Raw genomic sequence first — 24,689 nt, forward strand, 5'->3', positions numbered from 1 at the left:
GTTTGTTTTTGAGCAAGAGAGAGAGAGAGTTTGTGGTGATGTGTGCATGAGCAGGGGAGGGGCAGAGAGATAGGGAGGGGGGAAGGGGGGAGAGAGAGAGAGAGAGAGAGAGAGAGAGAGAGAGAGAGAGAGAGAATCCCAAGCAGGCACCACACGGTCTGTGTAGAACCAGACCAAAGGCTGGAATCCACCAACTGCGAGATCATGATGCAAGAGTTGATTGGGGGCATCTGGGTGGCTCAGTCGGTTGAGCATCCAACTTCAGCTCAGGTCATGATCTCACAGCTCATGAGTTCAAGCCCCATGTCGGGCTCTGTGCTGACAGCTCAGGGTCTGGAGACTGCTTCAGATTCTGTCTCTTGCTCTCTGCCCCTCCCCCACTCATGCTCAGTCTCTCTCAAAAATAAATAAAACATCAAAAAAAAAAAAAAAAAAAGAGTTGGTTGCTTCACTAACTGAGCCATCAAGCCACCCCAGATGTTGTTGTTTGTATGAGTAATGTGTTTCATTTCAGTAAGGATCCAGTTCAGAATCACATGTTGCATTTTTTTTTAATGTTTATTTTTGAGAGAGAGCACGAATGGGGGAGGAGCAGAGAGAGAGAGGGGGACAGAGGATCTGAAGCAGGCTCTGTGCTGACATCAGTGAGCCCCATGTGGGACTTGAGCTCACAAATCGTGAGGTCATGACCTGAGCCAAGGTCAGACGCTCAATCAACTGAGCCACCTAGGCGCCCCACACATTGCATTTTTTAATTTATTTTACTTTTTTTTTTTCTTTTTAAGTAAACTCTGCTCCCAACTTGGAGCTCAAATTCGTAACCCTGAAATCAAGAGTCACCTGCTCTACTAACAGGCCAGCCAAGTGCCCCACACATTGCATTTATTTGTTATATATTCTTGGTCTCCTTCAGTCTGGAACAGTTCTTCAGGCCTTTGACTTTCATACTTCTGACAGTTAATTTGTAGAAAGTCCCTAAATTTAGGGTTGCCTGGTGTTTCCTCATGTTTAATTTAGGTTATATATCTTCAGCAGGAATATTACGAGTAATGCATAATTTCATTGCATAATTTCAAGAAGTGCAGAATTTTTATGTGTCCTATTACTGGTAATGTTCAATCACTTGATTAAGGTGGTGCCTGATAGGCATTTCTAGTGTAAAGTTACTCTTTTTCCCTTTGTAATTAGTAAGTATTTTGGAAGGAGATACTTTGAAACTCTGCAAGTATCCTGTTTCTCTCCACCCTTTCAATTTATTACTTTATATATTTACATTAGTATGGACTCATGATTTTCTTTTTTTTTTAACTTTTTAAAAAATGTTTTATTTATTTTTGAGAGAGGGAGACAGAGAGAGAGAGAGAGAGAGAGAGAGAGAGAGAGAGATCATGAGCGGGGGAGGGGCAGAGAGAGAGGGAGACACAGAATCCGAAGCAGGCTCCAGGCTCTGTCTGAGCTGTCAGCACAGAGCCCAATATGGGACTTGAACTCACAAATGTCTGCCACTCAGCCAACTGAGCCACCAAGGGTAATTTGAGTATAGTTGATGTATAATGTTACATTAGTTTTCAGGTTATAAGAATAGTTATACAGAGGCACCTGGGTGGCTCAGTCGGTTGAGCTTCTGACTTTGGCTCAGGTCATGATCTCATGCTCTGTGAGTTCGAGCCCTGCGTCGGGGGAGCCTGCTTCGGATTCTGTGTCTCCCTCTCTCTCTGACCCTCCCCCGTTCATGCTCTGTCTCTCTCTCAAAAATAAACAAACATTAAAAACTTTTGAAAAGAAAAAAAGAATATTCAACTTCTTGATACATTATGGATTTTCTATTTTATTCAGTAGAATATAATCTTTTATCATTATTTGTTTGATGTTCAAATTATCCCAGAATTTGTCAGTATATCAGGAAAAAATTATATGTTTAATCCTAAAGATTATCAAATGATTTGCTGTCCTTTTATTTCATAAATAATTTTTTTTTTAATGTTTATTTTTGGGAGATAGAGAAACAGAGTGGGGGAGGGGCAGAAAGAGAAGGAGACACAGAATCCGAAACAGGCTCCAGGCTCTGAGCCTGTCAGCACAGAGCCCAACGTGGGACTCAAACCCACGAAGCGCGAGATCATGACCTGGGCCGAAGTCAGACACTTAACTGACTGAGCCACCCAGGTGCCCCACTGTCCTTTTATTTCAAAAGATTGGCTGATACTCCCCAAACTAACATCTTATGAACAGTGGTAGAAAACAAGAGTTCATAATTCTTCTATTGCTAGGACATGCTTCCTTCACTCATGTACCTATTCGTTGTTCTTTTTGGTTTCTACTGTGTAAACTTCTCTTTCAGAGGTTTCCCTCACCAGTTGAATATCCTAAAGATTCTGTGTTCTTTGACATGTCACCGTTAGTCTTTGAGCACTTTCTTCCTTTCCTGCACAATGAGATCTTCCAGAGTCATTTCTGTGCCTCAGCCATTTCTCCAAAGAGCCTCTGTTCCTGTTAGTAGAGAGATTTGGAAACCAGGTATCTAGAAATCAGGATCTGATTTGACCATATTGGGGCTCATTGCTGTTAGATGGTGGAGTAGTCACTGCATCCCTCTGGGGATGCTCTCACACCATAGTGGGCCCCCCACCACTTTATGGCTGCCATCCTTACTCTGTTTGGGTACCTTCTATTTCCAATCTAGTTAAAGTGATTTAACAGAGAGAAAAGGGTGAAGGTTGGTGAGGACATTCAGTTGGTGAAGGAGGCCATGGAGAGAATTTACAGAGGAGAAATTAGGAGAGTGAATGGGTACACTGAGTGAAGGAAGCAGTGTACCAGGAATAGAAGAGTTGGGTACTTTTGTTTTCTGCTCCTGTCATAGATGTTAATTTGGGTAGTGTTAGTCATATTTCTTTGAGGTATCTTTGAGATAAAGGAAAGCACATCATTTGGACATCTGTAGGATAAAACATCTATAATTTTTCCCCTGATTTATTCAATGCTAAAGTAATCTTGAGTTAAATTGCTTTGTTTGGGTGGGGCTTAATATGGTATAAGACACATATTTGACCAGTTAGAACCAGCCACACACTGATTTAAAAAACAAACACAAAAACAGTGTTGACTGGTTATGGAATTTTTCACAGCTACAGAAAGGAGCAAAAGAATTCTGCTGATCAGTGTATGAGTTGTGTACTTTGAATCTTTGAGATGTTTAAAGGACTACTTTGTTTTTATTTTGTTTTACAAGGCAGTTCCTGGAATAAGGAAGCCTCTTAAACCTAAGTTCAGAATTTTATTTCAGTGGGCGTTTAGCTGTAAAATACTCTTCCAGCAGGAACTCTCTGTTCTCTCTCTTTTATTTTTTTTTAATGCTTATTTATTTGAGAGAGAGAGAGAGAGAGAGAGCCAGCGCAAGCCAGGGAGGGGCAGAGAGAGAGGGAGACACAGAATCTGAAGCAGGCCCCAGGCTCTGAGCTGTCAGCACAGAGCCCGATGCAGGGCTTGAACCTACAAACCGTGAGATCATGACCTGAGCTGTAGTCGGATGCTTAACCGACTGAGCCACCCAGGTGCCCCTAATTCATTGTTTTTAAAAAAAAGACTGGTCACAGGGATGACTGGGTGGCTCAGTCGGTTAAGCATCCGACTATGGCTCAGGTCATGATCTCGTGGTTTGCGGGTTCAAACCCTGCATTGGGCTCTCTGCTGTCAGCATGGAGCCCATTTCAGATTCTCTGTCCACCCCCCACCCCCCACCCCCGCTTCTCTGCCTCTCCCCTGCTCTCTCTCTCTCTGAAAAATAAATATAAAAATAAACATTTTTTAAAAATTGGGGGGCTTCTGAGGTTCAGTCGGTTAAGTGTCCGACTTCAGCTCAGGTTATGATCTCACAGTTTGTGAGTTGGAGCTCTGCCTCAGGCTGTGTGCTGCCAGCTTAGAGCCTGGAGCCTGCTTTGGATTCTGTGTCACCCTCTCTCTCACTGCCCCTCCCTGCAAGTGCTCTCTCTTTCTCAAAAATAAATAAACCTTTTTTCTTTTTTTTTTTTTAATTGGGAGGCTATGGGGCCCCTGGGTGACTCAGTTGGTTAAGTGTCTGACTTCAGCTCAGGTCATGATCTCATGCTTCATGAGTTCGAGCCCCATGTAGGGCTCTGTGCTGACAGCTCAGAGCCTGGAGTCTGCTTTACATTCTGTGTCTCCCTTTCTCCTTGCCCCTCCCCCACTCGTTTGAGTACATGTGTGCACGCTCTCTCTCTTTCTCTCAGAAATGAATAAACATTAAAGAAATTTTTCTTTAAATTGGGAAGCTCATGCTAACTTCATTAGATGAATATCCCATAATTTATGTAGCCATTTCCTTTTAGACATTTTAGATTTTTTTTTCTAAGTTTATTTGACAAACAGAGCGAGTGGGGGAGATGCAGAGAGAGAGGGACAGAGAATCCGCACTACGGGCACAGAGCCCGATGCAGGGCTCAATCCCACAAACCATGAGATCACAACCTGAGCTGAATCAAGAGTCAGAAGCCTAACCAACTGAGCCACCGGGCACTCCTACTTTTAGACATTTAGATTTGTTTCCAGTTTTTACTGGAACACCAGAGTGAAGAGAATCGTATGTAGATTTTTGTTTGCATCTCTGACTGTTCCTTAGGTTAGCTTTTATTTTTATTTTTGGCTCCATGCCCAACATGGGGCATGAACTCAAGACCCCGAGATTGAGTCACATGCTTTACTGACTGAGCCAGATGTCCCAGTTCCTTAAGTTAGATTTTAGAAGTATGGTTACTGTATCAAAGAATATGAATATTTTGGGGCGCCTGGGTGGCTCAGTCGGTTGGGCGTCCAACTTCGGCTCAGGTCATGATCTCGTGGTCCGTGAGTTCGAGCCCTGCATCGGGCTCTGGGCTGACAGCTCAGAGCCTGGAGCCTGTTTCAGATTCTGAGTCTCCCTCTCTGACCCTCCCCTGCTCATGCTCTGTCTCTATCTGTCTCAAAAATAAATAAATGTTAAAAAAAAAAATTAAAAAAAAAAAAGGAATATGAATATTTAAGAAACTGTGCTGAGGTGCCTGGATGTCTCAGTTGGTTAAGCATCAAACTCTTAATTTCAGCTCAGGTCATGATCTGGAGGTTCATGAATTTGAGCCCCACATTGGGGCTTTGGATTCTGTCTCTCACTATAGTGAGATCCTGCTTTGGATTCTCTCTCACCTTCTTCCTTCTCCTCCCCTATTTGTGTGCTCGCTCTCGCTCGCTCTCTCTCAAAATTAAAAAAAAAATTAGAAAATTAAAAACTGTTTATGCTAATTTCCAGAAAGAATGTATCTATCAATTTAAACATGTCATTTTAGTGACTCATCACTATATCCTTGACTCTGTGAGTTTTAGGTTTTTTCCAAACATTTTGCCATTTTATAAGCAAAAAATAAAATCTCATTCCATTTAATTTACATTTCTTTAAGTATTAGATAGTTGTACTGTTTCTTAAAAATTTTTTTTTAATGTTTGTTTTTGAGAGGGGGAGAGAGAGACCAGGCACCAGCGAGGGAGGGGCAGAGAGAGAGGAGAAGACCAAGGATCCAAAGCAGGCTTCAGGCTCTGAGCTATCAGCGCACAGCCGGAGACAGGGCTCAAACTCACGAACTGTGAGATCATGACCCGAGCCAAAGTCTGACACTCAAGCGACTGAGCCACAGGCGCACTGTCTTTATATTTGTAGTTGCTTATGTTTCTCCATACAACTTTGGTGGGAGCCATGTCTTCACTCCCCTTACATGGATTCATATGTTGCTGTGGATCATGTCTTTTTCACTGCTTCTATTCATAACTCTTCACCACCTGTTCAAAATTTCATTTAAGCTATTCTTTGCAGTTTTGATAAACTACCCTCTTAAGTATTGTAAATCAGTGTTATTACATAGCAAAATTTTTTTTTAATGTTTATTTATTTATTTTTAGAGACAGAGAGTAGGGGGAGGGGCAGAGAGCGAGGAGAGAGACAATCCCAAGCAGGTTCTGCAGTGGGAGCAGAGAGCTCGATTCGGGGCTTGAACTCAGAAACCATGAGTTCATGACCTGAGCTAAAATCAGGAGTCAGATGCTTAACTGACTGAGCCACCAGGTGCCCCACATAGCAAAAATATTGATATAAATGTGTCTTGAAATTTCTAAACCCAGTAGTGAGCTTTGATGAGGCACTTTAGACCCAGAAAAGAAAGACACCTCTGTACCAGGGTTAGGAAACATAGGCACACGTGGATTCAAACACTCTCACCTAGACTTGTTTCAGAATAACACCTTGTAGTTACATACCCAGAATGGAGCCAGCCAAGTGTCTTCCTTAAGCCTCTTCAATTCCTGTCCCCCTTCAGACTTGAAAGTTGGACTATAGACTGGGCTAGAGGGCCTGCTCTCTGGTGAGGTGATTCTGGGTCACTAGAGAAATCTAGCTTCTGTTGTACCTTGTGCTTCTGTTGTACCTTGTGCAGTTGAGGAGATGAGAAAGGGCATGAATAAGCAACTTGTTTAGCTGTTCTGTAAACACATGATTGCCGAAAGTTTTTAACAGCCTGCTAAATTCTTAAAATTCTTTTTCTGTGTTGTGGCTGTTGGCTCTCTAAGTTTACAGAAGCTAACTGGGGAACCGCCTTTTTTATTTTTATCATACCTGTCTGAGGTCTGACTTGTTTTGGGCTCAATCAGGGCCTATTAAAGGTCTTTCTAGACACCCTAAGACTTAAAATTGTACCCAACTTTGATACCTTTTCAACAGATTCCCTTTAAACATTTTTTTTCTTTTTTAAGTTTAGAGAGTGTGTGCAGAGGAGGGGCAGAGGGAGAGAGAGAATCTTAAGCAGGCTCCATGCTCAACGCAGAACCCAACATGAGACTTGATCCCAGGACTGCAAGATCATGATCTGAGCCGGTATCAAGAGTCAGACATGTGGGGTGTCTGGGTGGCTCAGTCGGTTGAGCATCTGACTTCTGCTCACGTCATGATCTCATAGTTTGTGAGTTCAAGCCCCGCATCGGGCTCTGTGCTGACAGCTCAGAGCCTGGAGCCTGGTTCGAATTCTGTGTCTCCCTCCGTCTCTGCCCTTCTGCTGCTCATATTCTGTGTTTCTCTCTGTCAAAAGTAAATAAACATTAAAAAAAAAATTTACAAAGTGACGTTCAACCCACTGAGCCACCCAGGCGCTCCAACAGATTTCCCTTTTAAAAAAACAGTTTGGGTCTTTTGCCTCAGTTTTTCCATCTAGATGTGAGATCATTGTTTCTCTGTCACTGGGCAGCTTTTCATGGACTTGTATGAGACTTGGGCTTTGAAGATTAAAAATTGCCACAAATTGTAACATATTTGCTGAATTACATCTCATCTGAATAATAATTTGAAACTTTCTGATTCAGAACCAGTTTCTACAGAAAATTGTAAAAGGTAAAAATCCAATATTTGTGTCTTATCTCAACAAAGTGGTTTCTTGTTTTCATTGTCTTGCTAGGCACAGTCTCAGGTACTTGTGAGTGAAATTCTACCCACTCTGACAGGTCTGCTTGCAGTTATGAATGTGGTTAAATGCACAGTCAGTCTAAGATTGTTCATCTTAAGTGATTCATCCTTGATAGGCCTTTGGAAACTCAAACCTATTACATACCATAATGAAAAGATACAAGTTCTGATTTCACTGCCTACAATAAACACAGCCTGCATTTTCACATTTTTAGGAACACTGATTTCTACTGAATGGAGATTAAAGCACAGAAATCAAGTGATACTTTTTCAATAGAGTATATAGATAAAAGTAGTAGCTGGGCTTTTTGTTTCAAGTGCCCAGCCCCCCCCCCCTTTTTTTTTGGTGATTGATATCTTTATGGCTTTGGAGGTGGGACACAGGTGCTCAGGAGCTCTTGGTGGGCGGCCAGCTTCCTCTTCACCTTCTCGGGCTTCTGGCTGCAGAGGATGGCAGCCGTGCACAGATCTGGGCAGTGCTTGTTCTTAAGGATCATGTGCCTGATGCTGCAGAGGCTGCCCTGGACATTCTTGTTAATGGTGGTCCAGTCCTAGGAGGTGTGGGGTTTTCACTGGTGGGATCTCGGCCTCACGACCACCACTAGCCTCTACCGTCAGCCACCGGCTCCATGCCCAAAGTCTTGTGGTGAACTCACCGGTTGTAGCAGGAGTTGTGAGCCTTCGGGATATTGAGTTCAGTGCTGTATGTCTGCTTGTTCCTTTTGATCAGGAAGCTGGAAGCACTTCTGCAGGACCATCTGTTGCAGGTAGGCGGACGCAGCATCAGCTCCTCTCACCATGGCTGCTGGAGGTGGAAAGAGCTGCCCAGGCATTTTTAATCCCCTCTGTTCTCTCACAGAGTGAAGGTACCTGTACACGCACAGGCACAGGCACTTGTCAGCACTCGTATTATCTATATGATTCAAGGATGCAAATTCAGATAATTTCCAGAGCGTGAGATTAAAGTATATGCTATCTTCAGGAATGTGAGCCAGTGATATTTATTCAAGATCTGTCATGTGATAATCTGGTTCCTGACTCTCTAACTTAGAAGGATAAATAAAAGACAGGTTCTGGTGTTAGGAAGCTCACACACACCTAAGTTGTAACGTTAGAATGCCCAGGGAGAGTGGGGCGCCTGGGTGGCACAGTCGGTTAAACGTCCGACTTCAGCCAGGTCACGATCTCGCAGTCCGTGAGTTCGAGCCCTGCGTTGGGCTCTGGGCTGATGGCTCAGAGCCTGGAGCCTGTTTCCGATTCTGTGTCTCCCTCTCTCTCTGCCCCTCCCCCGTTCATGCTCTGTCTCTTTCTGTCCCAAAAATAAATAAACGTTGAAAAAAAAAAAATGCCCAGGGAGAATACTTTCCCAGTACCTGAATAACACATTCAAGAGAAAGCACTGGGTCATGGATGAGTTAAATAATAAGAGGATCCAGGAAAGAGCATCCTTGCTGAAGAAAGCACTGGTAGAGAAAGTACCTTTTGGACTAGGATGGAGTGGGACCCAGGACAGGAAGATGACTTTGTGTGGCAGGCTCTGAAGGGTAGTTAGTAGGAGTCGTGTTTCCAGACACCTAAGTGGGGGTGACTTGAAAAAATAAGCCCTGGGGCTCCTGGCTGACTCAGTCCCTGGGGCATGTGACTCTTGATCTTGAGATCCTGAGAGCCCCGCACTGGTTGTAGAGATTACTTTTAAAAAAACAAATAATTTTTAAAAAGTCCAGGGGCATCTAGGTGGCTCAGTTGATTTCTGCTCAGGTCATGATCTTGTAGTTTGTGAGTTCGAGCCCCACATCGGGCTTGTGCTGACAGTGCAAAGCCTGCTTGGGATTCTCCTTCTCTCTCTACCCTGACTCATGCGCACGTGTGCTCTCTCTCTCAAAATAAACTTAAAATAAAAATAAAAAATAAAAGTGTAAGTGTTAAAAAAAAAAAAAACCAACCCAGACTGAACATTTGCCATCCCCCCACACCCTCCTAGAGTTGTGAGGTCACAATTCCAAGTGAATTTTAACTCGCTTATGGGTTAAAAATAGAGAAGAAAGATGCCTTTGAGCAGTGGCTGAACTTTATTCAGGTTGGGTAATTAGCGAAAAGTAGAATTCAGCAGAAGTTCACAGTTAAATCTGGGCAAAGTTACCTGTTGAATAGATTGTTTTATTGTAACAAACCATAAAGATGACTGATTTTGCAGTCTGATTTGATAAACATGTAATTTTTGCTGTCTTTTGCCCTGTTTATCCCCCAGAGCAGTAGTTTGGCGTTTCCATTAGGTTTTAGCCTAATTTCTTGGACGCCAGGAGTAAAGGAACAGGGAGCAGTAGGATAAAATGTTTTCCCCCATTATCAAAAAGTAGTCTTTTTATTTTTTTGATTTGAGGGGGAGCACACACACATGCAGGTGAGTGGGGGAGGGTCAGAGAGAGAAGGAGAGAGAGAATCTTTTTTTAATTTTTTTTTTTTCAACGTTTATTTATTTTTGGGACAGAGAGAGACAGAGCATGAACGGGGGAGGAGCAGAGAGAGAGGGAGACACAGAATCGGAAACAGGCTCCAGGCTCTGAGCCATCAGCCCAGAGCCTGATGCGGGGCTCGAACTCACGGACCGCGAGATCGTGACCTGGCTGAAGTTGGACGCTTAACCGACTGCGCCACCCAGGCGCCCCAAGAGAGAGAGAATCTTAAGCAGGCTCCATGCCCAGCTCTATCTCAGGACAACTATGGGCTCGAGTCTGATGCTTAACTGCCTGAGCCACCCAGGTGCCCCAATAAGTAGTCTTTTTAGATAAGCCTTTAGCTCTTGGATGAGAAGGCTTTAATTAGAGATACTAAGGACTATTAATGCAGTTTCTCAGTATCATATTCTCTAAAGATGCATATACATGGGGGGTACCTGGGTGGCTGTGTTGGTTAAGTGTCTGACTCTTGATTTTGGCTTAGGTCATAATTCAACGTGTGTGAGATTGAGCCCCACATCAGGCTCTTTGCTGACAGTGTGGAGCCTGCTTAGGATTCTCTCCTCCACCCCCACCCCACCCCACCCCACTCCTGCTTCACACCTCTCTCAAGACCACAATGGCAGATTCAAATTTTTGAACTACAGCGTGAATCAGTTTCTACTGGGCTAGTCAACTTTTTTTTTTTGGGGGGGGGGTTCTTTTTGAAGGTGGGGGGGTTGCAGGGAAGGGAAAGCAGGAGAGAGAATTGGCAAAGAAGTGTAGTGGGAGGCAGTGGATTGTGGGTGTTGAAACTGGGCTGGAAGTGATGGCTGTAGACCACTTCACCTTACCCCAGAGCCCCCTGAGTAAAAATAAATCCTTTGTCCAGCACTTTATCTTCTCTCCTCCTATCCCTACCTTTCAGTGGTCTTAAGCATAAACAGGGACAAGTAGCACAAACCCAGCTGAGGTTTTCTTACCTGTGCAGACCTGCCCTAAGGTAGAGGTAGTCCTTTATCAGATGCCACCTAGGAAAGCAGAGTGTGACATCACAACTCTAATGTAACTGCTGGCAGTCTTCTGACTGGGGTGGGGGTGGGGGTAGGGGTGGGGTGGGAGGGCAGATGAAAGTACTTTTGAGTTTTCCCAGTGGGCACAAGGGTTTTGTTCCTCGATTAGAGATAGTCTGGAAATGCTAGCACTGGTGCGAATGCCCCAGGAGAGTTTGAACACCTTTCTGGGCTTACTGTGATACCGTAGTCGCCCTGCTTAGGGAGCAGGCCAGCTGGCGGTGGGAACGCTGGCTGAGCGCACAGAGAGGCTTTGCCAAGGAGATCTTTTTTACTTTCTCTGTAATGTGTGCAGCTCATTTGGCCTGAGCTCTAGATTACTACTTGATTCTGTTTAGAAGTCAGAACTTGAATTTTGAGGCCTCTTCAGGAGGTAGTGCTAGTGTTGATATCTGGCTCTCCTTGGGCTTCTGGAAGTGTCAACGGTAAACTTATATTGGGATTTGCTTTTTAGAAAAAGCCAGGTGGTAATCAGAATATGTGGGTGGTGTGAAGTTTTAAAAGAAAAGGCCTGTGCCCAGCTGCCAGCTTCCAGAGAAGTACCTTATACTGCACATCCCTTCTTTCTAGAATGGGTTGTGGAAGGGAATTGTTTCCGTCCTGTTTCATCACAACTTTCATGATTTTGCCACATTCCCTGCCTTCCCTGACGTAGCAGAATCTGATTCTTGACTTAAGTGAAAACTGGTCAAGGGGCTTGAAGACCTCCTTAGTACAGAGAGCAGTCTTTTGGAAGGGATGGCAGATAGAGCCTTGAACTCTTAAAGGGTCACAAATCAGGGCTGTACTCTTAGCAGCCTCGATAATGAGTTTTCTCGAGTTGCTGGGTGGTTCTTGTTGGGGACGTCATCATGGAGGGCCCCAAGCTCTGGTATCTTCTTCTTCCTTCACCCCCTCCTGCCCAAACGAAAAATTGATTTCCTAGGGTCTTTTTTTCTTTTTTTAAAAGTAATCTCTATACCCAACGTGGAGCCTGAACTCACAACCCTGAGATCAAGAGCCACATGCTCCACTGACTGAACCAGCCAGGTGCCCTGACTCTCTTGCGTCTTTACAGAATTCACCTATTATTTTTGCTCCTTTGTTCACTGTCAGTAAATCCATTGATGTGTCTTTGCTGCAGTTGAGCAGTTTAGCTGGTTTAATTATCTCCTGTTCTTCCTATTGGAAATCCAGAGTTGTGGTTTGAGGTGCAATATGTTATGGTCAACTCTTAGGATCCACAGCCCCCCCCCCCCCTTCATCTCTTCCTGGTTGTAGGCATCAAGATTTAGTAGGTATGTCAGAGATTGCGGTGATCATGCTAGATTGGTTCTTTCCAGAAAGTACAGGGTAAGAGTGTATCTGAAGGACAGCTTAGTGAATGTGTCCTCTGTAGCTCTGTCATCACAGTACTGCTGCTGTCCAGATGGAGTACAAGGTGTGGAGGTGGAAGTGTGCTTGGCTCATTGGAGGAGCTGCAAGGAGACCGCTGTGGCCGAAAGTGGAATCAGAAAGAAAGAGGGGCAGGGGAGGTTAGAAGATGAGGTCAGAGAAGGAGTAGTAACAGATCATGGAAGGCCTTATGGACCTGGTAGGATTTTGAATTTTATTCTATGTGAGATGGGAAATCATTGGAGATTTTTGAGCTGATAAGTTTTCTAATTAAACAAATAAATGACTCTGGCTGCTGTGTGGAGAGTAGATTGGGTGATAGGGGCAAGGGTGGAACAGAGAAACCATTTAGAAGGCTATTGTAGTAATCCAGGTGAGAGATGATGAGATGACAGGTGACAAGTGGAATTACCACCTGTTTCCAGGAAAGCCTGGGAGACCTAATTGAGAAAACATCACTAAAGCCCCTCATACAGCCCATTTCATAATATTAGGCTCCAGTATTTGTTAATTCCCTTCCTTTCCTTGGATTTTGCCTTCTCCTACATTAGGACCATAGGGGAGAGGTTATTAAACAGAGAACAGCATTCACAAGAGAAGGGATTGTAAACTGTACCTCAGTCATTTGACCCCGACAGAAGCCTTTTTATTTCTTGAGGCGCTGCAGTTGGTGTCCTGTGTACATTCTGTTATCCCACCCACCGGAGACCTGAAAAGGCTGAATCTGTGCCAGAACTCTTGGACAGCTCTATTCTCATTGAAGCGTTCGATCTTCAGTTTTTTCCGCAGTTGCTATCTTAGACACAGTTTGAGCAGCCCCTTTTACAAAGTGTCTTTTTAGGTACCTGGCCTTGCAAGCTGGAGTCTCAGATACTCCTCGTGACAGGTAGTTTCACATAGCTGAGAGGGCCCTTCAGAGAGAAAGAAAGCGGGTTTGCGGTCTTTGTTTAACACTTGAGCTTTCCCCCCACTCCGCTTTTGTTGGGATTAAAGCTTTAACATAGCCACCTTGATTTCTGGGTTTTGCAGCTTGGGAAAGGAATTTCATGTATTCTAGCATAAGATATTTATTTGAAAAAGCTTGGTCCTTGGTACACAGGGAGCTTGCATTGCTCTTCCCTACAGAAGGCCACATCAGGTCTATTCTCTTGGGCAGGTCTTGTTGGTAGACACCACAGATGAAACCATGCCATCTTGACATAACGTCAGGATTACCTGCCTAGAGAGGGTTGCCGGCAGCCTGCTACCTCACTGATTTACTCTGGGAACAATGCAAATTTTTTTTCTTTTCTGGGGTCCAGGGAGACTAATTGTGTGGTAGACAATAGGAAAGGTAAATCCTCAGAAACTTACAAACAGAATTTGCTTTAACAGTAGTTAATTGTGTCTCCTAGGATGCTTTGCCCCTTCTTCCTAATAAAAGTAAGCTCAGATTTCTGCCATAGCCAGTTGGACTTTGGGTGTCTCTGCAACTCGTATACTGTACTGCCTCTGGAAATGTCTGACTGCCCCTGCCCCAACCAGGCCTGTAAATAGACTGAGCCAGGCCCTATTAGGGCCAGCTCTCTTCAGGAACTCTGTTCTATTTTCAGGGAGAAGTCATTTTTCCTTTCACCTCCGTTAGAATCTGCCCTAGCCTTTCTGCTCCTGCCTTAGGAGCTGGGACACAGAGGAGAGCTAGAATGTCCTGTATCTAGCTAGCAACCCCATGGACCTATCCAAAAGCAGCAGGGAGAGGCCATCTACAGGAAATGCAAATGCCAAGAGTGCATGTAAAGCTTATGAACCGTAAAAGACTTTACCAGTACACCTTATTCTCCAGTTATTTGTGTGGTTAGGTATTTCCAGGTTTTATTTCCCCTCGTGGCCCATGTTTCTGTGCTGACTGAAACAGAATTTTAGCCATAGTAACAGGGGCAAATTGTTGCTGTGGATATATTTTCAACCAACATCCTGCTAATTAAATTGCTTATCTATCTAAACTTGGGCCTCTGCTGCTCATATCCAGTGTCCCTGGTATCTTCCTTGAGTGAGTTGCCTTATATTCCATGACCTTGTTTTTGTGTTCATTGCAGTGTGAGTGACTGCCTCATGTTGTGTTGATGCCAGTCTGCCATGCTAGCCTGTCTACCAGGGCCAGGTGACCTGTCCTTTCAGCTTCTTCCTCACACGCAGATGAACACTGGACTTCAGAAATGTAAGTAATCTGGATCCCGGAGTAGGATGTAATCCTTATTTTGTCCCTACATTTGAGTAATCCCAGGGGAACATCAGGGGTATGTTGACTGTGAACTTTGGTACTTCCAAGATATTCTTCACAGACAGCAAGAAAGCAGCTACAAAACTTGTCCACAACGTGAACGCTTTTATAATCAGAGAGATCCTCTTAAATACTACATTTCCCCAGTGTCTGTCATCTTAATTGTAATTGTTGCTGCTAACTATCTGTTGAGCACCAAAGCTGTAAGGGGTTTTACAGGGATAGATATAGATATATAGATATATAGATATATAGATATATAGATATATATCACCTTTCAAAGGTGTTTCAGTTTGAACCCCCATGAGCAATTGAATGAAAACTCACAGTCTTGATTACTTACTGTATCTTAGAAATAAACTATTGACCCTTTTCTGTTATTTTGGACTCTTAGCATTCTCTACTATGGAAACAGCTCCCTTTGGCTTTGCTGTCTGCTGAGCCAGTGACCTCAGTTTACAAGTAAAGAAGCTTTCACCTACAGAAGGGATAGGGAGCTAGCTTTCTCAGTCTCTCTGGGTATACTCCTGCTAATAAACTTGCCCAAAAGATTGAGCTTTTGAGAACTAAAAAAAAGGAATCTAATAAAGTAAATTGTGCCCAACGTGGGGCTTGAACTCATGACCCTAAGATCTGGAGATCAAGGGTCACATGGTCCACTGACTGAGCTAGCCAGGTGCCCCAGATTCCTGTCTTAAACTGGCTGGAATTGGAGCGTTAGGCCTCATATCTTCCCAGTTTCCTGGCTTCTGTCCCTGCACTACAATGATGTGCAAGGAAAAGATTCTATTCCTAGCTCATTACCATGTACAGTGTCTTCAAGTATAAAAATGGCCCTAAATTTGGGATAGACCTTCCTTTCAGAGCAAAAGGGGAAATCACTGAGGCGTTTAGGCTTACCCTTTAATAGAAAAGGTGCTTCAGCACTTTACCCAAATCCTTTATGGCAGGGGTTGGTAAACTTCTTCCGTAAAGGGCCAGATAAGCAAGTATTTTAGGCTTTGGGGTCCCTGTTGCATCTACTGTTGCAGGGCAAAGGCAGCTATAGACAACACGTAAACAAATGAGTGTGGCTGTGTCCTGATGAAACTTTTTACAAAAACACAGCAGCTATATTTCATATTTTGGCCCACAGGCAGTAGTTTGCTGAACCCTGCTCGGGAAGATCATCTTCAGAAGTTAAAAATGGTCTAGCCTCTTGACTTCATTTCTTTGAAGGAGAGTAAGACCCAGAGCCTGATGAATTCTGGGATTTGGCCAACGATTCCAATTCCTGTAATGACAAGCTAAAACTAACAGTCTTCCTCCTGTAGCTGCCTGACCCAGTAGGCAAGCTGTGCTATGTTGTACCAGCTTTCCTCCCCATCTTTCTCTCAATAAATGCTATTTGGGTGATAAAGTTGTCTGTGTTCCCTGGCCACTGAAATCTGCATGCTAACTGCATTTTGATTGGTTCTGGGGTTCCAGGGACACAACTGGATAAGGGAGTTTACTTAGAAGCATGACAGAGTAGTTCGCTGACCTTGCTTCTAAGTTCCTTCGTGTACTCAAACAGCTTTACCCACAGATGGAGTATCAAGGGTGAGCCATTTGTGAAGAAAGGCAAATAGGCAGCTTTATCTTGGGTGCTGACTTCGGATCTACACTCCTTCCCAAAGCAGCCTCAAAGTATCTGCCAACCACTGTCCTCAAATTTGTATTCAAGAATTGCAATGACCTTCCCTGGTTTCAGGCTTGTCTGGGGAATAGCGTATTGGAATCCCTTTGTCTCACTTGATTACTATCCTTAACTACACACAAGCCTTTGCAGAGAAGAAAACCTGTTTTAAGCTGACTTGCTTTCTTTTCACCTCTCCCAAAATGTAGAAGAAAACAAATTCTGCCATATGACTTAGAGCCGTTAGCATTGAGCATTTAAGGTGAGATGGAGCATAAACTCTACCCTTTTGGAGCTGGCACCAAGACCCACTCAAAGCCCAGGCTTCTTAGCATAGAGACCTGAGAACCAGTTTTGTAGTTGTGCTCTTCTTTCCCTGCCCCTCATCCTCAGGAGGGTCTTACAAGTTGTTAGAAACACAGAGCTTGGTATTGGGTGGGGAGGGCGCGGGGATGGGGCACAGATGTTTATAGATTATTGTGCTTTATATTGTAAGAGCTCAAGGCAGGAGAGACGGGACATGTGGCTTCTTGGCCAGCTCTGTAAGTCACCTGGCCAATTGCCTTCCTCAGGCTAAACCCGCCACATGTATAGAATCACAGAATTGGTCCCTTCCGACTCCAACATTTTCTCACCTCCCCTTCCTTTTCTGTGTGTGTAGGAGAATGTAACGCATTTCCCATCCTGCCATGGGGTAGTCTGGATTAAGGAACATCTTGGCTTTGGTGGTTCTTGCATTTGATACAGGACCACAGTTGGGGTTAGGTAGATACCCTTCTAGAGCTTTTCTAGGTTTTATATTCCATGCTGTCACTTGCTTTGAGAGTTCTCAGCTGTTTTGGAACTTTACTTGGCAAAATTTCCTCTGACCCATCTTTTCCCAATTCACCAGAAAATGTGTTTTTTGGACCCCCCCCATTAACCCCAAGCCTCTGCTTCTCCTTCCCCAGCTCACTATCAGGTATATCGTAATATTTCTGGTTGAATGGCTGAAATGACCAAAGGTTCTTGGTCCTCAAATAATCTTTTAGACAACAACTTTGACCTCCTTCATTGTAGAGTATCAGGGCCTGAGACAAACATCAGGATCACCCACTTTCACTACTACTTTCTGTGCCTGTCCGCCCCCTAGTGGAAGGTCCTGGAAATGGTGCATTGACCCAGTAACTGGATAAACCCATAGAAATCTCAGAAATTAGTTAATATTTGTTGAGTGCTTATTGTATGCCAGGCAGTATTTTGAGCATTGTTATCTTTGTTCTCATTCGTTCCTCAATGATTCCATATGAGAGACTCTCATCTTTCTTTTGAGGAGAAGGATAGAGTAGCACTTGCCAGTGTTACATTACTGTTCAACTCGGTAGAAGTCATACTCGGGTCAGACTCCAAAGCCAGTGTTTGAAACACACTGCCTGGGCATCTCCCACCTATTGATAGTTTCCTGCCGCATATGGTACTTGCATCTTCTGACCTTCAAAATAGAATAAACAGGGAGGCCCCTGTGGGGAAGCTGGGATTCAGGGAGATTGCCCACTCTCCCCCAATCCCTGGCATAGACAGCAGTGCTTTCTGCTGCATTTAACTCCCAGACTCAAGACCAGCGGGCTTTCTTGGTCAGGTTACTTTTTCTTGTCTATGCACACACTCAACCAAACCTACTATCTTTGAATAATAACTTTCAATAGTCATGGTTCCTGTTTTCAGACCTTTTTCCTATTCATTGAATCTCTTGATCTTAGTGGTTCTATGAGGTACACCAGCAGGTATCATCCCTGTTTATAAATGAAGAGTGACTGGGGCGCCTGGGTGCCTCAGTCAGTTAAGCATCTGACTTTGGCTCAAGCCATGATCTCGTGGTTCGTGAGTTTGAGCCCTGCATTGGGCTCTGTGCGGACAGCTCAGAGCCTGGAGCCTGCTTCCGATTCTGTGTCTCCCTCTCTCTCTGCCGCCCTTCCCCTGCTGTTTCTCTCTCTCTCTCTCAAAAATAGATGAACATTTAAAAAAAAAAATCTTCAGAAATAGGGGTGCCTGGGTGGCTCAGTCAGTTAAGCGTCCGACTTCGGTCATGATCTCATCGTTCGTGATTTCGAGCCCTGCGTCAGGCTCTGTGCTGACAGCTTGGAGCCTGGAGCCTGCTTCGGATTCTGTGTCTCCCCTTCTCTCTGCCCCTCCCCAGCTCATGCTTACATTCTATCTCTGTCAAAAATAAATACTTAATAAAAAAAATTTTTTTTAATCTTCAGAAATAAAAATAAGAGATTATGAGCAATTATATGCCTATAAAATGGGTGATCTAGAAGAAATGGACAGATTCCTAGAAACATATACACTACCAAAACTGAAACAGGAAGAAATAGAAAATTTGAACAGACCCTTAACCAGTCAAGAAATCGAATTAGTAATCAAAAAATCTCCCAAAAAAACAAGAGTCCAGGGCCAGATGGCTTTCCAGGGAATTCTACTGAACATTTAAGGAAGAGTTAACACCTAGTCTCTTGAAGCTGTTCCAAAAAATAGAAATGGAAGGAAAACTTCCAAACTCTTTCTGTGAAGCCAACATTACCTTGATTCCAAAACCAGACAGAGACCCCCCCTAAAAAGGGGAACTATAGACCAGTTTCCCTGATGAACATGGATGCAAAAATCCTCAACAATATATTAGCCAACTGGATCCAACAATACATTAAAAAAATTATTTACCACGACCAAGTGGGATTTATACCTGGGATACAGGGTTGGTTCAATATCTGCAAAACAATTAATGTGATTCATCACATCAATAAAAGAAAGGACAAGAACCATATGATCCTCTTAATAGATGCAGAGAAAGCATTTGACAAAATACAGCATCCTTTCTTGATAAAAACCCTCAAAAAAGTAGGGATAGAAGGATCATACCTTGAGATCATTAAAAGCCATGTACAAAAGACCCAACACTAATATTCTCAATGGGGAAAAACTGAGAGCTTTCCCCCTAACATCAGGAGCAAGACAGGGATGTCCACTCTTGCCACTGTTATTCAACATAGTATTGGAAGTCTTACCCTCTGCAATCAGGCAACACAAAGAACTAAAAGGCATCCAAGTCAGCCAGGAGGAGGTCAAACTTTCACTCTTCACAGATGACATGATACTCTATGTGGAAAACCCAAAAGATTCACCAAAAAACTGCTAGAACTGATCCATGAATTCAGCAAAGTTGCAGGATATAAAATCAATGCACAGAAATTGGTTGCATTCCTATACACCAACAATGAAGCAATAGAGAAATCAAGGAATGGATCCCATTTACAATTGCAATAAAAACCATAAAATACCTAGGAATAAATCTAACCAAAGAGGTGAAAAATCTATGCACTGAAAACTATAGAAAGCTTATGAAAGAAGTTGAAGACACACACACACACGAAAAATATTCCATGCTCCTGGATAGGAAGAATAAATATTGTTAAAATGTCAATACTACCCAAAGCAATCTACACATTTTTTTTTTTTAACATTTATTTATTTTTGAGACAGAGACAGAGCATGAATGAGGGAGGGTCAGAAAGAGGGAGACACAGAATCTGAAACAGGCTCCAGGCTCTGAGCTGTCAGCACAGAGCCTGACGCGGGGCTCGAACTCACGGTCTGCGAGATCATGACCTGAGCCGAAGTCGGCCACTTAACCGACTGAGCCACCCAGGCGCCCCAAGCAATCTACACATTCAATGCAATCCCTATCAAAATGACACCAGCATTCTTCACAGAGCTAGAATAAACAATTCTACAATTTGTATGGAACCAGAAAAGACCCCAAATAGCCAAAGCAATCTTGAAAAAGAAAACCAAAGCAGGGAGGCATCACAGTCCCAGACTTCAAGCTATACTACAAAGCTGTAACCATCAAGACAGTATGGTACTGGCACAAGAACAGACACTCAGATCAATGGAACAGAATAGAGAACCAGAAATTGACCCACAAACGTATGGTCAACTAATCTTTGACAAAGCAGGAAAGAATACCCAATAGAATAAAGACAGTCTCTTCAGCAAGCAGTGCTGGGAAAACTGGACAGCGACATGCAGAACAATGAACCTGGACCCTTCTTACACCATACACAAAAATAAACTCAAAATGGATGAAAGACCTCAATGTAAGACAGGAAGCCACCAAAATCCTCGAGGAGAAAGCAGGCAAAAACCTTTGATCTTGGCTGCAGCAACTTCTTACTCAACATGTCTCCGGAGGCAAGGGAAACAAAAGCAAAAATGAACTCTCGGGACCTCATCAAAATAAAAATCTTCAGCACAGCAAAAGAAACAGTCAGCAAAACTAAAAGGCAACAGACAGAATGGGAGAAGATATTTGCAAACAGTGTATCAGATAAAGGGTTTGTATCCAGAATCTATAAAGAACTTATCAAACTCGGGGCGCCTGGGTGGCTCAGTCAGTTGACTGCCCAACTTTGGCTCAGGTCATGATCTCGCTGTCCATGGATTCAAGCCCCGCATTGGGCTCTGTGCTGACAGCTCAGAGCCTGGAGCCTATTTCAGATTCTGTGTCTTCTCTCGCTCTCTGCCCCTCAACCCACTCATGCTCTGCCTCTGTCTCTCTCTCAAAAATAAATAAACATTGAAAAAAAAATAACTTAAAAAAAAAAAAAAGAACTTATCAAACTCAACACCCGAAACAGAAATAATCCAGTGAAGAAATGGGCAAAAGACATGCATAGACACTTCTTCAAGGAAGACATCCAGATGGCTAACAGACACATGAAAAAATGCTCAACATCACTTATCAGGGAAATACAAATCAAAACCACAATGAGATACCACCTCACACCTGTCAGAATGGCTAACATTAACAAGTCAGGCAACAACAGATGTTGGCGAGGATGCGGAGAAAGAGGATCTCTTTTGCACCGCTGGTGGGAATGCAAACTGGGGCAGCCACTCTGGAAAACAGTGTGGAGGTGCCTCAAAAAACTAAAAATAGAACTACCCTACGACCCAGCAATTGTACTACTAGGCATTTATCCATGGGATACAGGTGTGCTGTTTCGAAGGGACACATGCACCCTCATGTTTATAGCAGCACTATCAACAATAGCCAAAGTATGGAAAGAGCCCAAATGTCCATCAGTGGATGAAGGGATAAAGATGTGATACATACACACACACACACACACACACACACACACACACACACACACACACACACAATGGAGTATTAGTTGGCAATCAAAAAGAATGAAGTCTTGCCATTTGCAACTATGTGGTTGGAACTAGAGGATATTATGCTGAGCGAAATTAGAGAGAGACAAGTATCATATGACTTCACTCATATGAGGACTTTAAGACACACAACAGATGAACCTAAGGGAAAGGAAACAAAAATGTAAAAACAGGGAGGGGGACAAAACATAAGACTTTTAAATATGGAGAACAGAGGGTTACTGGAGAGTTGTGGGAGGGGGGATGGGCCAAATGGGTAAGGGGCATTAAGGAATCTACTCCTGAAATCATTGTTGCACTATATGCCAACTAATTTATATGTAAACTTAAAAAAAAATTTTTTTTTTTAATCTATAAATGAAGAGTCACTGAGACAGACCCTGAGTAGTCAGATAATAAAGCCAGTACTTGAATCCGGATCTCTCTAACTTTGTTCTAACCACAGATTCCCTATTCTCTACCCTGCCTTATTCCCCATTGATGACACCTTTGGTACCACCTATTTAAATAAGTTGCTTACAGGGGCACCTTGGCTGACTTAGTTGGTAGAGCATGTGATTCTTGATATTGGAGTTGTGAGTTTGAGGCCCACTTGGGCAAAGAGCTTACTTTAAAAAATAGTAAATAAGTTGCTTACAAAGCCATGGTATTTGTGCTAGCTGTACCCTTAATTAAGGGAAGATGTTACAGAAGAAAGCAAGCTTCCAGGGTGCCCTTGTGGGACTGAGATAAGAAAGTGTTAAGAAAACTTTTTTTTTTTTTTTTTTTTTAAGTGCTAAGCTCAAGTCTGGTACGTGAGGTAGGTGGTGCTGTATTCCAAGAATGTAGCCAATTTTTTTGTGTCCAATATACTTATCTCATCCTTGAGATTCTTCCTTAACGAAGATACTGTAGGGCACCTGTGTGGTTCAGTTAATTAAGCATCTGACTTTGGTTCAGGACATGATCTCACAGTTTGTGAGTTTGAGCCCCGCTTCTGTCTCTCCCTCTCCCTTTCTCTCTCTCTGCCCCTCATGGGATTTGCGTGTGCTCTCACGCTCTCTCTCAAAACAAAGATACTGTAGCCTGTATCCACCCTTCCCACCCTTATTTTCTTTTGATTCTGATTCCTTTATCTGACTACTGTCATCACCATGGTCAACATCAGCAGAAACAGGGAAAAGAGAACTAAAAGAGAACCAATCCGGTGTAAGTGTCCCATTCCATACTCCTGAATCAGGCCAAGCTACCTTCTGCCTCTGCTAGGAGAAAGAAAACACCCTGAGAGTTGGTACTGACTTGGAACAAAGGAACTTGATTGTTCAGTAAGCCAGTATACCTCTCTCTCACACCTGGTCTTCAAGGAGAAAAACCTACCACTGTGGAGGAAAGCCCAGAGGCAGACCTGTATTACCTGTCTGAACTAAAACCCAGCAGCTGTTGACTGCCATTACTCAGCTGAGCCCAGAGTTGTTCAGTTGATTTTGACCAGTCAGACACCCGAGTGCAGCGGCTGACCTAGGCAGCTTCTAATGGAATTCTGGTGTCTCGAGGGACTATGTCTCAGTGATCCCAGACTTCTGGTATTTTCTTGTCCAGGAGAATGTAACAAGGGTCAGAAAAAAGCCCCACTTTATGGAGACTGAAGCCCATTGAGGGTCAGTGGCTTGTAAGAAGCAGCAGAACTCACACTCCACTGTCAGGGCTTTGATTCTGCTCACCAGCTAGTAATACCTAGTGGATAGGCGATTTCTGGGCCTCTCTGCCTCCCTCCCCTTCTTGCCCTCAACTGTCACAGTCACATTCATCCTTTTAAGACCTTCTTGAAATCGGTCATCTAACAAACATTTGTGGACTGAGCGTCTAACCTGTACAGTTAATAAAGTAGAACTTAAACATGTGTGAGTCCTTGCTACTTCGAGGCGTGGTGCCCCTAACAGCACAGCTCTTTTCCACTCTGTACTCTTTTGCTAAGTTCTCCATTGGTGAGCATGGGACCAAATCTCACTGTGCCTTGTGGATGTCAGCTCTCTTTTTTCCTGCCTCCAAGAGCAGCATTTTCTAAGCAGTTGCTGGCAGGCTAACCAGCAGTGCCACCAAATGAGGGCAGCTGTGCCCTCTTCCTTCTGGCACACTCTTTGCCCCCCTTCTCTTGCAGTTGATGCCCAGTGACGTGACTGAATGGGGTCTTCTTGGGCCAAGGCAGCTGAGGCCACAAGCTGGGCATTCAGTCAGCTTGTTCCCTGCTCTATCCTGGCTGCCTTCTGCAAGGGGAGGAAATAGGGTGGGAGTTAGCTAGCTGAGCCTAGGCTCCCAGCCAAGCCCCTTCCTTCTGCTTGGGCAGACTGGGTACTTACTCACGCAGCAAGCCTTTATTAGGCACCTTCTGTGTACACTTGGGAGAAACCCTACCTCAGAGAGGGAAAACAGAGCTGAGACCTTTTGCAGGAGCCTGGCATCCTTAAAGAGCTCTTGTTCTCAGAACCTTTTCCTTTTTGACTGGAGGTCCAACATCCGCTGGAGCCCCCTGCTGGGTGGCCCCTGGAGATGAGAACAAAGAAACTGTTAACATTAATGAGGCGCATTGAGTGGGTACTTCCGCCATCTCCAAAGGCAGGCAGGTTTTTCCTCTTTCATTTTGGAAAGTGACAGCTGACAAGGGCCAAACAGACTGTTTTTGGCACTCAGGACTTAAAGATTCTCTGAAACCTTTCTTTTCAGTTCCCTCCCTGCTGCCCTGTCATTATTGCCACCCCCCACGAGGAAATAAATAAAGCCTTTTGATCTTCACCCAGTCAGGCCGAGGGTAAGCTGTAAACAAAAGTGAACTTGTGACATAAGGCTAGGGGAGGGATTTTGGCAGCTTATTCCTCTGCTCCTGAAAAAAAGACATCCTGTTTGCTGAGCCAGGATGCCCACCCAGTGGGTATGGTGCCCCAGCTGCCAAGGCACAAGAGAAAGCTGCTGCCTCACCGGCCACTGCAGACTGAAGGGCAGTCACTCCAGGCACCCTCTTTACCAGAGCGTCTGCCTAGAGCCTTCACTGCTGAGGCCAACAGGTAGGAACTTGGAGAGATTTCCACTTAGAGGAGCAACCTTCAGTTACTTCTGTGAGAATTGGCCAAGTTCAGGCTCTCCAAAATCCGGGACTTTGAAAGTTGCTCTGCTGTTCTGATCTTTGGTGGCCTCATTTGTAAAT

General features: G+C 43.9%; 1 protein-coding gene across 3 annotated transcripts in view; it reads left to right on the forward strand.

Annotated features, from left to right (window-relative positions):
• Positions 1–24,689, forward strand: part of FAM222B (family with sequence similarity 222 member B) — a 76,780-nt gene that overhangs the window by 47,890 nt on the left and 4,201 nt on the right. For all 3 annotated transcript variants that reach the window (XM_025917127.2, XM_086686491.1, XM_086686493.1), the window contains one exon: positions 14,453–14,574. In XM_025917127.2, coding sequence (XP_025772912.1) covers positions 14,493–14,574 — 82 coding nt within the window. In that variant the 5' untranslated portion in view covers positions 14,453–14,492. Of the gene's footprint in view, positions 1–14,452; positions 14,575–24,689 lie in introns of those variants that run through there.

Source organism: Puma concolor, chromosome E1 (assembly GCF_028749965.1).
Source record: "Puma concolor isolate L17-30 chromosome E1, mPumCon1.1.hap2, whole genome shotgun sequence".
Lineage (NCBI taxonomy): Eukaryota > Metazoa > Chordata > Mammalia > Carnivora > Felidae > Puma > Puma concolor.